This window comes from Stenella coeruleoalba (genome assembly GCF_951394435.1).
Source record: "Stenella coeruleoalba genome assembly, chromosome: 20".
Taxonomy (NCBI): Eukaryota; Metazoa; Chordata; class Mammalia; order Artiodactyla; family Delphinidae; genus Stenella; species Stenella coeruleoalba.
Genome location: NC_137166.1, coordinates 30,556,742 through 30,570,832, shown reverse-complemented (window position 1 = coordinate 30,570,832; position 14,091 = coordinate 30,556,742). Strand labels below are relative to the sequence as shown.

Sequence of the window (14,091 nt, the reverse complement as noted above, 5' to 3'; positions counted from 1 at the left end):
TTGTCTCAGTAAGCTTTTTTTTTTTTTTTGCGGTACGCGGGCCTCTCACTGTTGTGGCCTCTCCCGTTGCGGAGCACAGGCTCCGGATGTGCAGGCTCAGCGGCCATGGCTCACGGGCCCAGCCGCTCCGGGGCATGTGGGATCTTCCCAGATGGGGGCACAAACCCGTGTACCCTGCACAGGCAGGCGGACTCTCAACCACTGAGCCACCAGGGAAGCCTTCAGTAAGCTTTAAGACTACTCTCTTCCTGACTTGCAAAAAGGCTCAGGAGACTCCAAGTTATATTGGGAACTGGTTAGGCTGAGCTTTTCTCACCTTCTCTCACCCTATGGCTGTGAAGTTACTGGAGGAGAACTGAGTGACGAAGTTTACTGTCCTTGATTGTCCATCATGGTGGCATTATAACCACAGTCTTGTCTTTATGATCCTCAGGTCGAGTTTGAGTGGCTGAGACAGTTTTGGTTTCAAGGCAATCGATACAAAAGGTGCACCGATTGGTGGTGTCAACCTATGACTCAGCTGGAAGAGCTGTGGAAGAAGATGGAAGGCCTGGTAAGTATCTGGGACCGGGTTTCCTGGGATGTTGTGCTCTGGCAATCCTCGGCTGCCTAATTTGCATGGGTAAAGGCAAGAGAAAGACAAGTACCATATGATATCACTTATATGTGGAATCTAAAAAGAAAATGATACAAATGAACTTATTTACAAAACAGAAATAGACTTACAGACATAGAAAACAAACTTCAGGTTCCCAAAGGGGAAGGGGAGGCGGGGCTGGATAAATGAGGAGTTGGGGATTAACAGATACATGCTACTACAAATAAAATAAACAACAAAGACCTGTGTAGCACAGGGAACTATATTCAATATCTTATAATCTATAATGGAAAAGAATCTGAAAAAGAATAGATTTATTTTTTATTTTATTTTATTTATTTTTGGCTGCGTTGGGTCTTTGTTGCTGCACGCGGGCTCTCATTGTGGTGAGCAGTGGCTACTCTTTGTTGCAGTGCGCGGGCGTCTCATTGCGGTGGCTTCTCTTGTTGCAGAGCACGGGCTCTGGGCGCATGGGCTTCAGTAGTTGTGGCTCATGGGCTCTAGAGCGCAGGCTCCGTAGTTGTGGCGCACAGGCTTAGTTGCTCCACGGCATGTGGGATATTCCCGGACCAGGGCTCGAACCCGTGTCCCCTGCATTGGCAGGCGGATTCTTAACCACTGCACCACCAGGGGGGCCCTAGATTTATATATATGTGTATAACTGAATCACTTCGCTGTGCACCTGAAACTAACACAACATTGTAAATCAACTATACGTTAATTAAAAAATAAATAAATAAAGACAAAAATCTGTAAATTAGTGAGTTAGGTTACTCTTAGGAAGGTAGTGGGAACAACCAAGGATTTTGTCAGTACAAGCTTAGTTCCGTGCAGTGAACCTTTATTGAGCGTTTCCGACATGTAAGGCACTGTGTTAGACATACACTGGGAAGCGACAATGAGAACAGTACAACTCCTAAACTTCATTTGCATTTTTATATGCACCAGGCACTATTCTAAGAGTTTTCCCTGTATTAACTTTTTTTTTTTTTTTTTTTTGTGGTACGGGGGCCTCTCACTGTTGTGGCCGCTCCCGTTGCGGAGCACAGGCTCTGGACACACAGGCTCAGCGGCCATGGCTCACGGGCCCAGCCGCTCCGCAGCATGCGCTCCGCGGCATGTGGATCTTCCCGGACTGGGGCACGAACCCGTGTCCCCTGCATCGGCTGGCGGACTCTCAACCACTGCGCCACCAGGGAAGCCCCCTATATTAACTTTTAAAGTTCTTACAACAGTCCTGTGAGTTGCAGAAACTGTTATGAACCTTAATTTATAGACATGAAAACCAAGCCCTAGAGAAATTAAGTGCCTCGCCCAAGGTCATGGAGTAAGTGGCAGAGCGAGATTGAAACCCAGGCAGCCTGGCTTTGTAGCTTGTGCTCTTAACCACTACATTCCGTTTAACAAGGAGAGAAGCATGAATATAGCCAGGTGTTGCATTAGCTAAAATGAAATCCTGTAATAGAGATTAAAAAAAAAAATCACCATCCAGAGGCTGGAGTATTAAATTCAGAGCACTGGAGCTGGGACAGTTGTGAAACAGCAGATGTGGCTTTTGGGGACCTTGGGTGGGGAGAAGTAGGGTCGGATAAGGCATTCAGAGAGAAGCATTAGGCCCCAGGAACTGTAAAAACAAGATCAGGAGTGGGGAAGTACAGTGTGATCAGAGCACGGGATTCAGGGGATGTGTCGTAGGAAATGTAGCTAGAAGGCAAGTTGAGGCCACTTGGAGTAAGTCTAAATTAAAATAATAGTCATAATAGCAAATACTTATGTGATACTTATTAAGTACCAGACACTATTGTATTTAACTTTTATGACAACCCCGTAAAGTAGGTATTTTTCCCCCATTTTACACATGAGGAGACGGAAGCACAAAAGGTTTACCTGACTTCCTCAAGGTCATACAACTAAGTTGGGGAGCTGGGATGAGAACTCAGGAAGACTGGCTCTGGGGTCATGCCATGTGTCACCTCACTGTTCTACCTCCAAATCGTCAGGTTTGGAATGTAGTGGAAAAGTGATAAAAGCCTGCTGAACTCTTGAGAGAGTACCACTGCACAGACTTTGAGATGTGCCAGAAACAGTGAACTGATTTGCAAAAATGCGTAGTTATTGCTAATCCCTATTTTATAATAATGAAAATATCAAGTCACAACCCTGAAGGGGCCCCAGTTTGAAAGTCTGGGTCAGAGTCCAGAAGTCTCTGCTTTTCAGACATTTCCTTAAATCTTTAAAGCATGCCTTTTCATGAATATATGTCGGGGGGAGGAAAGTTGTCATCCTTTTAGTGTCCTAATAGTATCACAAAAATGGATTTCTCCAAAGACTTGAATCAGTGCAAAATGGAGCATTGTAAAACTGGGTTTGGAGGTAATGAAAAGTTCATGCTGAAATTTCCTCAGTTAGTTCTGTTCCTAAAATTAGCCTGTGTGGAGTATGCTCCATTTTTATGGGATGTATACATAAGGCAGCTGCACTTTTAGGGAATTTCTTTTTCACTGTGTAATTCTGGTTTTGTTTGCATCTGAGTTAGAACTTCTTTACTTGCTGAACCTTGACACTAAGGCATCAGTTTGACTTTGGGATTGTAATTTGACAGTTCTTTGAATTAGAGCTGGCAAACTCTAACAACGAAACAATTAGAGTTGGCAAAATAAGAAAGAAACTCACTGAGTTTTTTTTTTAATGTTTTTGTATTGCTTTTGTTCAAGGGCTTTTTTTTTTTAAGTGAAATCTTTGGTTTTGTGAGCTTACCAGCGATGTTCATTATGAATTCACTTAAACTGTTTAGTTATTTATATATTTTCAAATTTGGCGGTGATGGCACATTAGATCGACTGTCTCCCTTTATAACTCTCGTGTAAAAATACTAAAAAGAAGAACAGTCTTGGGAATTCTCCAGAGCGAGTTTCCTTGCAGTTGGTGTGGCATTACTAAGTGTTCTGAGTGAAATCAATGGCCTCTGTGTCTCAGCAAGTCTCGGGATGATCGTTATCAGCAGAGTGAAGGTTTGGGCCAAGATAAAAGGAATGGCATTCTAAATTAAATTTCAGCTTCAAGCCTTTTTTTAAACGACTTCTAGCAAATTCATAAGAATTTACTTTTGCTATTGGAAGAGACAGAAGAGCATAATCATTGGGCAGGTCTACGCTTCTGTGGCTGTTAGTGCAGTGCCATCTGGTATTTGTGTGTTCTGGGTGGAATTGGCACTGGCTGGTTAAATTCCTACTTTGTACCAGCCCACCTCATATTTTTTCAGTCGTGAGCAGTAGGGGGCAATGTTGAGCTACCAGTTTGACGCCCCCAGATGCTAAGCCTTTCAGGAAAATGCAGACAAATGCACCATTAACTGTCCAGAATTATCCCTGTTGCTTCAAGTTAGCTGTAATCTCCAAGATTCCATAACACAGGAAATCAGTTGTGGGTTAACAAATTCAACAGCAATTTAACATAAAAAGTGCAGTGTTTGGTGCACATTTGGATTCTATAGAATTAGACTAAGCCAAACGGCCTTTCTGAATGTACTCACTTTGCTTCCAGGGAATATACGGCTCAAAATGATGATCCTTTTAGACAAATGATTCTTCTTTATCGTTATGCTGTTTTGAATTGTAAAAATCACATGTGTGTTGTGGAAAGATTTCTCTAATTAATGTATTTTGTCTGTTCTGCAACATAGCATTGATCTCCTTTGGCGAGAAAATAAAACAAAAAACCTCGGGCAATATGTACATTACTTTTCACCTTTTGCTTATGATTAAAGCAACCTTTGACAGCCCTCATACCAGGGAAGAGACTTGTGTTGTAATTCCTCTCTGTCTTTGTGTTCATTTTTTTCCTTTGTGGTTGGAAAGGGGTAGTCTCAGGTAGGATATAAAAGAAGAACGGAAAATGAGCTTTGAAATCACATTTCTTCCATTAATGGTAATTGCTTCACATGTCATAACCAGTCACATATTTTAAAAAGTTTAATCAGCTGTCTCTAAAACTCCCCTAGCCTCCACTGCCAATCCCCTGTTCCAGAAAGCAACGTTTTTTTATCACACTGTTTATTCTTGCCGTTTCCCTCCCTGAGGATAGTTTTACTCTGGGCATGCTCTTGTGATGTAAATGTTAAACCTTATATTTGAATGACATTCTGATAAAATATCACATTTTCCCTGAATATTACCTCATGAAGTTTTGAGCCATTAAGCCCAGAGCACCAGAACCCTTTCTTTTTTCTTTTTCTTTTTTTTTTAAATTTATTTATTTATTTATCCATTTTTGGCTGCGTTGGGTCTTCGTTGCTGCACACAGGCTTTCTCTGGTTGCGGTGAGCTGGGGCCACTCTTCATTGTGGTGTGAGGGCTTCTCATTGCGGTGGCTTCTCTTGTTGCGGAGCACGGGCTCTAGGTGCGCAGGCTTCAGTAGTTGTGGCGCACAGGCTTCAGTAGTTGTGGCTTGCGGACTCTAGAGCACAGGCTCAATAGTTGTGGCGCACAGGCTTAGCTGCTCCGTGGCATGTGGGATCTTCCCGGACCAGGGCTTGAACCCGTGTCCCCTGCACTGGCAGGCGGAGTCTTAACCACTGCGCCACCAGGGAAGCCCCCCAGAACCCTTTCTTACAACCTAGGAAGTTAGCCTAGTCTTTCCTCTCATTTTGCTCTTCAGGAAGGTGTTATGACACTAACACTATTCAAATATTTGTATTTTATTCTTTTTTAAAACCAGCCCACCACCCCACATCCAAGATTAGCGTATTATGGGGAGACTGTTCAGGATAAGAGAGTGTTACCATTTGAAAGGAAACTGTACAGGCTTTGCTTTCTGGGTAAAAAAATATGAAAAGCCGAACTCTCCTGTGAGGTGAGGAAGTCTTGCTGTAGCCAGAGATTCAACGGATAGCCCATTTGTCTCTTAGGGTCTGGTATCGCACTTTGCAAAACTGACATTTATTTTACCTATAAAAATGTTTTAACACTATTGAATTCACAGTGATACAGAAAAGAATGCTAGGTGTGATGTCCTCTAAATTGATGACATTTATTCATTTCCTTTTGACCTTAAAAAAAAGGTCAATTTGGTATAATTCTATAGAATATTCTAGAATACTTTCCAGAGTAAACATTTTCAGAAGTACGGATGATTTTTGTACTGGAGAGAAATTTCCTCCTTCTTTTTTCATTGCTTTTTTTTTTCTAGAAGACAAGGGTAGATCCTGATCGTTTTGAATGTTTTGAATTGCATTTCCTGCCTTGACAGGTCCTCGTGCTGGGATAGCAGTGCATTTACATGGCAGTTGGCCTTAATAACCTTTATTGACTTTAGTGGGTCAGAGCCAAGACTGGATTATTTTAATGTATCCGTTTTGAAACAGTGTAAAACACAACATATAATTATGTTAGGTAAGCTATCGGCTACATTTAATTCTACCCATTTATGTTAAAATTTGGCACGGGAGAGCAGAGAGATGTGGAAAATGAGTAGGTGTTTTATTTAATACTGTTCAGTTTCTTGTTGTTAAAGTTTTAAGAGAGAAAGATACTTAAGAATGTGAAAGTTGTCCTTTAGGAGTTAGTTGTAATCGTTTAATTTCAAGATGAGTCATGCCTTTCAGCTTGTCATTCTGGCCTGTGTAAATCATCTGGGAAAGCTCAGGCCGTGGAGCCTGTCCGTTGCTGTCTGGCTGAGCCCTTCTTAGTATAGGTTACACTAAGGTGGGGAATGATTGAGCCAAAGAGCAGTTTGTTTGTTTTTGGAGAGATTAATGAAGCTATCATCACAGTGCTTTAGATTAAATTCTTTGTAACTGAATAAAGGAACAAGGCTGCTTTTTCACATACTGAAATATACGCGAGGTATACTGTTTTTTGCCATCTTATTATAGTTCAGTTAGCTAAGTTCATTTTAAACTTTCTTCCAAGATTAAAGATTTGTGGGGGTGTGAGGAAGAAAGTGATGTAAATAGAAATGTTAATTTTTTGTCCATATTAATGGTGGAGTCATCAACTTATATATATATGTGTGTGTGTATGTGTATATATATATTATATTTATATATCTCTCCCCTTTAACGTTAATGTATATACTAAATTATATTTGCTAATATTAATCCTGTCTTCCATTTTTCAGAGTTAGCATTTCTGATATAGGAGCAAAGTATATTATAGTAATTTAGGATCTGGTGTGAAATGTCAAGTGGTTTTAAATGAAAATGTAAACTCCCTTTTCCCTTTTTTGACTGGTACAGTGCTGAGTGGCTCAGGAGAAGCACAGATTGGAGGCAGGTAAACAGTCACAAGCACCCAACAATTCAAATTATGTATGCAGACTCTGAGCTCTGGGACCTTCTATGTCTGTTTAGCTTTGGAAATTTGGAGGAAAGAAAAAAGTCACTTTTCAGCTATAGTGGCTTAAAACCCTTGGCTCACATTTTTTCTTACCTTAAACGTGTTCACTGAAGGTTGGTTCTTTCCATATGCCTCCCTCTCCACCCCTACTCCAATTCCACACCTCTGCATTATTCTATTAAGAGTAAAATATCTGGGGGGAAATTGTACATATAACTTAGCAATGCATTTCGAACAGGTTTTGATGCCTTTGATTGCCCGTCCGGATTTCTCTCAGATTTTTCCAGTTTTTTCCTTTGTTGCTGCAGACTTAATAATGAATTAAGAAAAAAAAAAGTGTTGTGAATCCTGTCTTTTTTGGGAAGAAATTTACAATTCCAAGAGAATTCAGGCTTAAGCCTCAGAAACAGAATGTGCATGGAAAGCACAAAGGACTGTGTTTATGATTCCCTTTGAAGTGTTTTTGCAACTGGATAAGGAAAATTTCAGAAACCATCTGATAGTGTTCAGGGTAAATACTTAAACCCCTTTAGAGAATTTCACACACAGATACTGTGCAGCAGAAAAAAGGGATACTTATGTTTCTTAAAGCTACTACAGCCTACAGCTTTGTACTTAAAGACAGAGGTGTTGAATAGAATTCTACTGAGGATACATCCAGTGACAATATCTCCAGGAACATCAGAGCAAACCAGTGGGTAGGACTTTCTGTTTTTAACCCTTCCATGAGCTGTGTGAGAGCTGAGCTTTATTGGTACCAAGTACTAGGATGTGCCTGTTACATTCCAGGAATGTTAAGAGGATTGTTCCAGTGCCTCCGCTCTGCTCACAATGAGAACAAGGCTAAAAATGCTGAAGATGGTGAGACAAAGCAACAGGAGCCGGGAGATTCCAAGTGAAAGCCTTGCCATCTCTCTTATTAGTTTGTGGAGAGAAGAATGGAATAAACAGCTAAGGTTTCTATTTGAGCCTGGTTTCACAGGCTTTAGCTAAATTTTGTTAGCATTTGTTAATAAACACACAGACACACACACCCATTTCACATATGTTCGATATATTTTTTAAGTAGACGAATTCTCTTGTTATATATCATTTTAACCACACTGGAATTCAGGTTGATGTAAAGGTGTGAAGAGCCCACTCGTTTTCCCTGGGGAGCTCTTGGAGCCTTGGCTGCTGGAATTTGTCTTGCATTGCTTTGAGTAGCAGACCATCGTGGCATTTCAGATGTGAATTCAGAAACCTTCAGACCAGATTGGGGTGGTTGGAATTTCCATTTTTCCTAGAAAAGATAGAGCATAAAACAAATGTATACTGTATTTCCTCTGGTTGTTTGGGGGGCAGGGAGTGGGACAGTAAATTCAGCTCTAGTCTGTCATTTATCTTTTTATAAATATCTTTGACATATTCTAGAAGAAGGTCAGTCTAAAGGAATGAAATGATTTAAAACAAACAAACAAACAAACAAAAAAACCCGACAGGCCTACGGTTTTGCAAGGGAAGCAGGATTTCCAAAGGCTATGTACCAACTGTTGGGAATATTAATCAAGGTCTTAGGATCTTATTTCCCAAGATGGTTATTGAATGGTCCCTAAAACTATTCCCTTCTGAAGAAAAGTGTTTTGATGATCAAATGAGAGAGTTTGTAAAATATAAAAATACTATACACGTGCAAGTCATCACCAGGAGTGATTTTAGAAGGAAGTGTAAACAGGTGTCAATTTTGGACCCCTTACTTAGAGGTTATTTGACTGAGTCTCCTTAGTGCCAGCATCCCTCCCTGTTTCCCATTTCCCTTCCTCTAGAACTAGGGTTAGTCTTTGAGCTAAAGGGACTCACAGTGTCTGGAGCTCAGGGCTACTCTGGTAATGTTTCTCCTTTACTGGGGGCTAAATACTTTGGGAGGCAGGGCTGGGAATCTTTCCATATTTTGCAAAAATGTCTCTATGGACAAATGTGCTCCAAGTGCCGAAATCCCAGAGAGCTCTGGGAACACATTAAGTCGACTCTTTTGTGCATTAAGGGTAACATAACCATCGTCCTGCTCTCTTCTTGTTGACATCTGCAAAAAATGACCTTTTTTTTAAACCAAAGGAAACTGATATGTTGCCTTTTCGGTCTTCCTGAAAGAATCTCTGTGATCATTTGTAGATGATATTCTTAACACCGTCTTTTCCCTAACATGTAAATTATGATCAACTTTTTGGTATTTCCTTACACAGTCTCAGCCCATCTGGAACCATCTGTGACAATCTCATTTGTAAATTTTTCCTTGATGTGTATAAAAATCTCAGATAATCTCCAACTTGGTTTTAATTGATTGACAAAATTAGCCTTCACATAAAAATCTGGAGTCTTATGGCCATATTCAAAATTAATTTTCAGTGTTTAAGACAAATCTGCTCTGGTTATAAAGACCTGGAACAGGTGGTAGCTTGATAATATATATCACACTAACTTAAATGTTATTAATTTAAATGAGCACTTATGAAATTGCCCAGAATTATGCATCAGATCTTCTTTAACAGATGTTGAGGGATTAAGAAGGCTTGTATTTTATTTAACGTCATAAACTTTTCTTGCAGTTACCAGTGAATTTTTTAACGGACGAAAGTAGTGGGATATGCCAGTCCTTGTAATAAATTAGTATTTTCTTGGTACTGGGGTCTCATATCTTGGGCCACCCGAACCGTAGTTGGGAAAGGTGTGCCCTCTTCAGCCATCTAGTAATAAGTATCTCAAATGTAACAAATCCAAAACCAAACTCTTGATTCCCATAACTCCCCCTGGCCTTTCTCCCAGTATTGCACAGTATTGCACAGCCAGAAACCTTGGAGTTGTCTTGATTTATCAGTGAATCCAGTTAGCTCTATTTTCAAAATAGATTCATGATCTAATTACTCTTTACCACCCTCTCTGCTACTACCTTGGTGTAAATAACCTCCCTATTTCTACCACTTATATGTTCACCCCTGTTAAGAGCGTTCCTTTCAAGTATGTCAGGTTATTTCACTGCCCTGGCCCAAACTCACCATCCCGTTCAGAAATCCAGCTTCCTTGTGAGGGGCCTAGTGCCCTCTAGGATCTGTCCACCCACTCCCTCCTCTCCCCACCTAAGTCTTTTCCCCCCTCCCCCTCCTCCTTCTAGCCTTCTTTACTGTCCTTAGAACATGCCCGGTTTCCTCCTGCCTCAGGGCCTTTGCATTTGCTGTTGCCTCCATCTGGCACATTCTTCCCTCTCCTGACTCACTCTGTCACTTCCTTCCCAACTCTCTGCTGCAGTCCCTCCTTGGAGAGGGTTTTCTCTGACCAAGCCCTCTCTGGTTGCAGAGCAAGAGTGTCTCTGTTCTGCTTTCCCTCCTACTGCTCTCCCCTGCCTGCCGTGATACCACGTATGTGTTTACGGTCTGCCTCTACTTATAGAATCCTCACGAGGGCAGGGACTTTGTTTTATTCACTATTGTTTCCCCAGCTCTTAGGACAGTGCCTGATATTTAGTAGGTAATCGACCCCTAACTTGTTAAAGGAAATTAGGAGTTTGGGATTAACAGATACACACCACTGTATATAAAATAGATAAACAACAAGGATGGACCTGCTGTATAGCACAGGGAACTATATTCAGTATCTTATAAATAACCTATAATGGAAAAGACTCTGAATAACAAAATATATATATATATATGTATAACTGATCACTTTGCTGTATACCAGAAACTGACACAACATTGTAAATTAACTATACTTCAATTAAAAAAAAAAGAAATGGGGGAGTTTCCTGGCAGTCCAGTGGTTAGTACTCCATGCTTCCACTGCAGGGGACCTGGCTTCAGCCAAAACAAAACAAAACAAAACAAAAAAATGAATCCACGTTGGGTCAGCATTCCAGCCTTGCATTTCCTCACCTCCAGGCTCAATAGCGTAGCCTTCAGTACATTCTTTTTAACTCTGTACATTCTCCTCAAATGTTAGGTCCTGCTTCACAGGAATATTTTGGGGTTAGTTTTATTTTTAAACCAACGTAACCCTCGTAGCAGTACCCCCAAAACATCTTGAACATTAAAAAGTAATAATAATATCAAGAGCACAGAGGATGTACCAGAATGTTCTGTTTTATGCCTTTGGCATTTACACTGTGAAGATGGAGCAATCACTGGCGAACACCTTATGCGAATATGAAAACTCTTTTTTTTAAAAATGAGAGATGTAGGTAGGTTATTAAGTTTCCCCGAGTAATAGTGCTGTGAAAACTTAAGAATCATGGTGTTTTTGCCTCATTTGTTGGCATTCTTCGTATTTTAGATTTCCCTATTCTTGAAAAAATAGAGTACAGTTGTCATAAAATTAAATGAGTTCCCCAACAGAGCTTGGACTTTTCATGACTAATTTCCCAAGTTAGATAGGGAAAGTGGCGTGAACTGGACAGGTGTGGGGTACAGAACTAGGGAAATCTCTGAGGAGCAAACTGACTTCTGCTAGACAAGCTGAAAACTGATTAAAATATTTATCATCCTTTGGGTATGCAATAGCTTTTGATGATGGAAGGCATGTTAATATTCATCTTTGCTGCTTGTCTACACTCCAGACAGATCCCAGGAAAGAATGTTCAGATGACCAGTTTTCTCTCCTCACCAGGAGTCCTTGAGACCCAGTACAGCTTGGAACCAAGAAATGCCTTGTGATGTGACTGAGCTTTTCCTCTGGGGGGTGGGGATGGGAGAAATACAAACCAGGAGAGACCTTTGGACTGGAAAGCTTTAAAGGATTACTGCTTTCTCACAGGAAGTCTTTTGCCAGAACAAAAGGAGAAGTTTGGTCATTTTATAAGCGGCAGAACTGCCGAGGCCAAGTCCATGAGGCTGACTTGGCTCCTTGGGGGGATCTAAGCCTTACAGAGGATTTGGGGGTAAATGCCAGTGTGGGCTGAAGATTCCCCTCTCCTTCCCCCTTCTCCCCGTCTTTACTGAGGAAGTTGTTTGCTGCTGATGCCCAGGTCTTCTGACTGGTTCCTCTGGAGTGCTCCATCTTGTTCTCATCTTGAGACGGAATAAGTATAGATGGTGTCCAGTTAGGCAGGTATGAACAGCATAAGGTGGCCTGCTGCGGTTCTCAAGACCTGTCTTTTTTTTTTTTTTTGCGGTACGCGGGCCTCTCACTGTTGTGGCCTCTCCGGTTGCAAAGCACAGGCTCCAGACGTGCAGGCTCAGTGGCCATGGCTCACGGGCCCAGCCGCTCCGCGGCATGTGGGATCTTCCCAGACCGGGGCACAAACCCGTGTTCCCTGCATCCGCAGGCGGACTCTCAACCACTGCGCCACCAGGGAAGCCCGACCTGTCTTTTTTTAAAAAATTTGTTTTTAATTGAAGTATAGTTGATTTACAATGTTGTGTTAGTTTCAGGTGATTCACTTTTATATATATATATATGTACACACACATACATATATATACACATGTGTGTATATATATATTTTTTTTCTTTTTTAGATTCTTTTCCCTTATAGGTTATTACAAAATATCGAGTAGAGTTCCCTGTGCTATACAGTAGGTCCTTGTTGGTTACCTGTTTTATATATAGTAGTTTGTATCTGTTGCTCCCAAATTCCTAGTTTATCCCTCCCCGCCTTCCCCTTTGGTAACCATGTTTGTTTTCTATGTCTGTGGGTCTATTGCTTTTTTTTTTTTACCTTTTAATTTTTATTGGAGTATAGTTGATTAGCAATGTTGTGATAGTTTCAGGTGTATGTGAGTCTATTTCTGTTTTGCATGTCAGTTCATTTGTATCTTTTTTTTTTTTTAGATTCCACATATAAGCAATATATGATATTTGTCTTTCTCTGTCTGACTTACTTCACTTAGTATGATAATCTCTAGGTCAAGACCTGTCTTTTAATTTTTTCTTTTTTTTCTTTAATGGGAGAAAGAATCTGGCTTATTAGTTTAGTTAATGAAGCAGTGTTGTTTTCTGTCTTGATTGGAATAGCCTTGATTATATTTTTGAAGACAAGTAAGAGCCCTGAAAGAAGCTGACCTTTTTATGGAGCTGTCTGAAAAACCTGGCAATTGAATAGAATATTCTCATAAAAGCAGCAATATGTGAAGACACTTAGTTTCTGTCTTTAAAATCTGAAAATTCAGAATCTTCCCGCTTTTGCATTTTAGTTTCTATTATTCCATGCTGAGATATTTTTATGAAAGATACCTTAGAAAATTGGACAATAATGATATATTTGAAAACTCTTAAAAGAGTGAAAAAGAAATGTTTTTCTTCACCCTAGTCATTTAATCATTCATCTGCTCCACTTTGCATAGATAGTGTGAAGTTATACAAAAAGTGAGGACTTGTGTCTCCCAGGTTGATAAGGCACAAGGCAGTAAGTAATTCAAAGGGAGGAAAAACAAAGGAGAAAAGTGAATTCTGACAGAGGCCTTTGGGAATACAGAGGATTTTGATAGCTAGAGCCAGGTGGAGTCTGCAAAGATGGCCGAAGCAGAGACACTGTAGTGGGAAAACACAAGCTCTGCTCACAAATTTGATTAGACTGGATGGAGTGTGCTTTGGGTGAGTCCAGCAGTGAGAGAGATTAGGAAGATGAACAAGGACCTTCTTTTTCTAATGCATTTCTCTGTAAGGTAAGGCGCTCTCACCCCTTAATAACTGGCTTCCTATCAAAGTCATGGGAAGCGAAGTGCTAAACATGCACAGCTAAGAATAAAATGAAACTATTTTATTATCTTGCATCTGCAAAGATTTTACTTGGGAAACAAGTCAAGATTGTATTATTTGCACTGACTCCAAGACCTGTTTGCATCCTGAATACAGCGAACAAGCAACACTACATTTTCAAAAGGAGAATTACAAATGAGTTGAGGCTTTTTCCAACCAAGGTCTTTTTTTTTTTTCCCTCAAAAATTGAATACCAGACCTACTGTATAGCACAGGGACCTATACTCAATATCTTGTAATAACCTCTAATGGAAAAGAATCTGAAAAAGAATGTAAGTATATACATATATATATATATAGATAAGTATGTATATATCTGAACCACTTTGCTATATACTTGAAACTAACACAACACTGTGAATTAACTATACTTCAATTAAAAAAAAATTGAATACCAGCCTAATAATTTTGGACTTTGGTCAGAGGCAGGTC

The 14,091-nt window shown here is 40.4% G+C and overlaps 1 protein-coding gene across 5 annotated transcripts in view; it reads left to right on the top strand.

Moving 5' to 3' along the window:
* The window catches only part of FTO (FTO alpha-ketoglutarate dependent dioxygenase), a 374,781-nt gene that overhangs the window by 167,026 nt on the left and 193,664 nt on the right, over positions 1–14,091 (top strand). For all 5 annotated transcript variants that reach the window (XM_079907100.1, XM_079907105.1, XM_079907103.1 and 2 more), the window contains exon 7: positions 434–553. In XM_079907100.1, the coding sequence (XP_079763226.1) occupies positions 434–553 (120 nt within the window). The remainder of the gene's footprint in view (positions 1–433; positions 554–14,091) is intronic.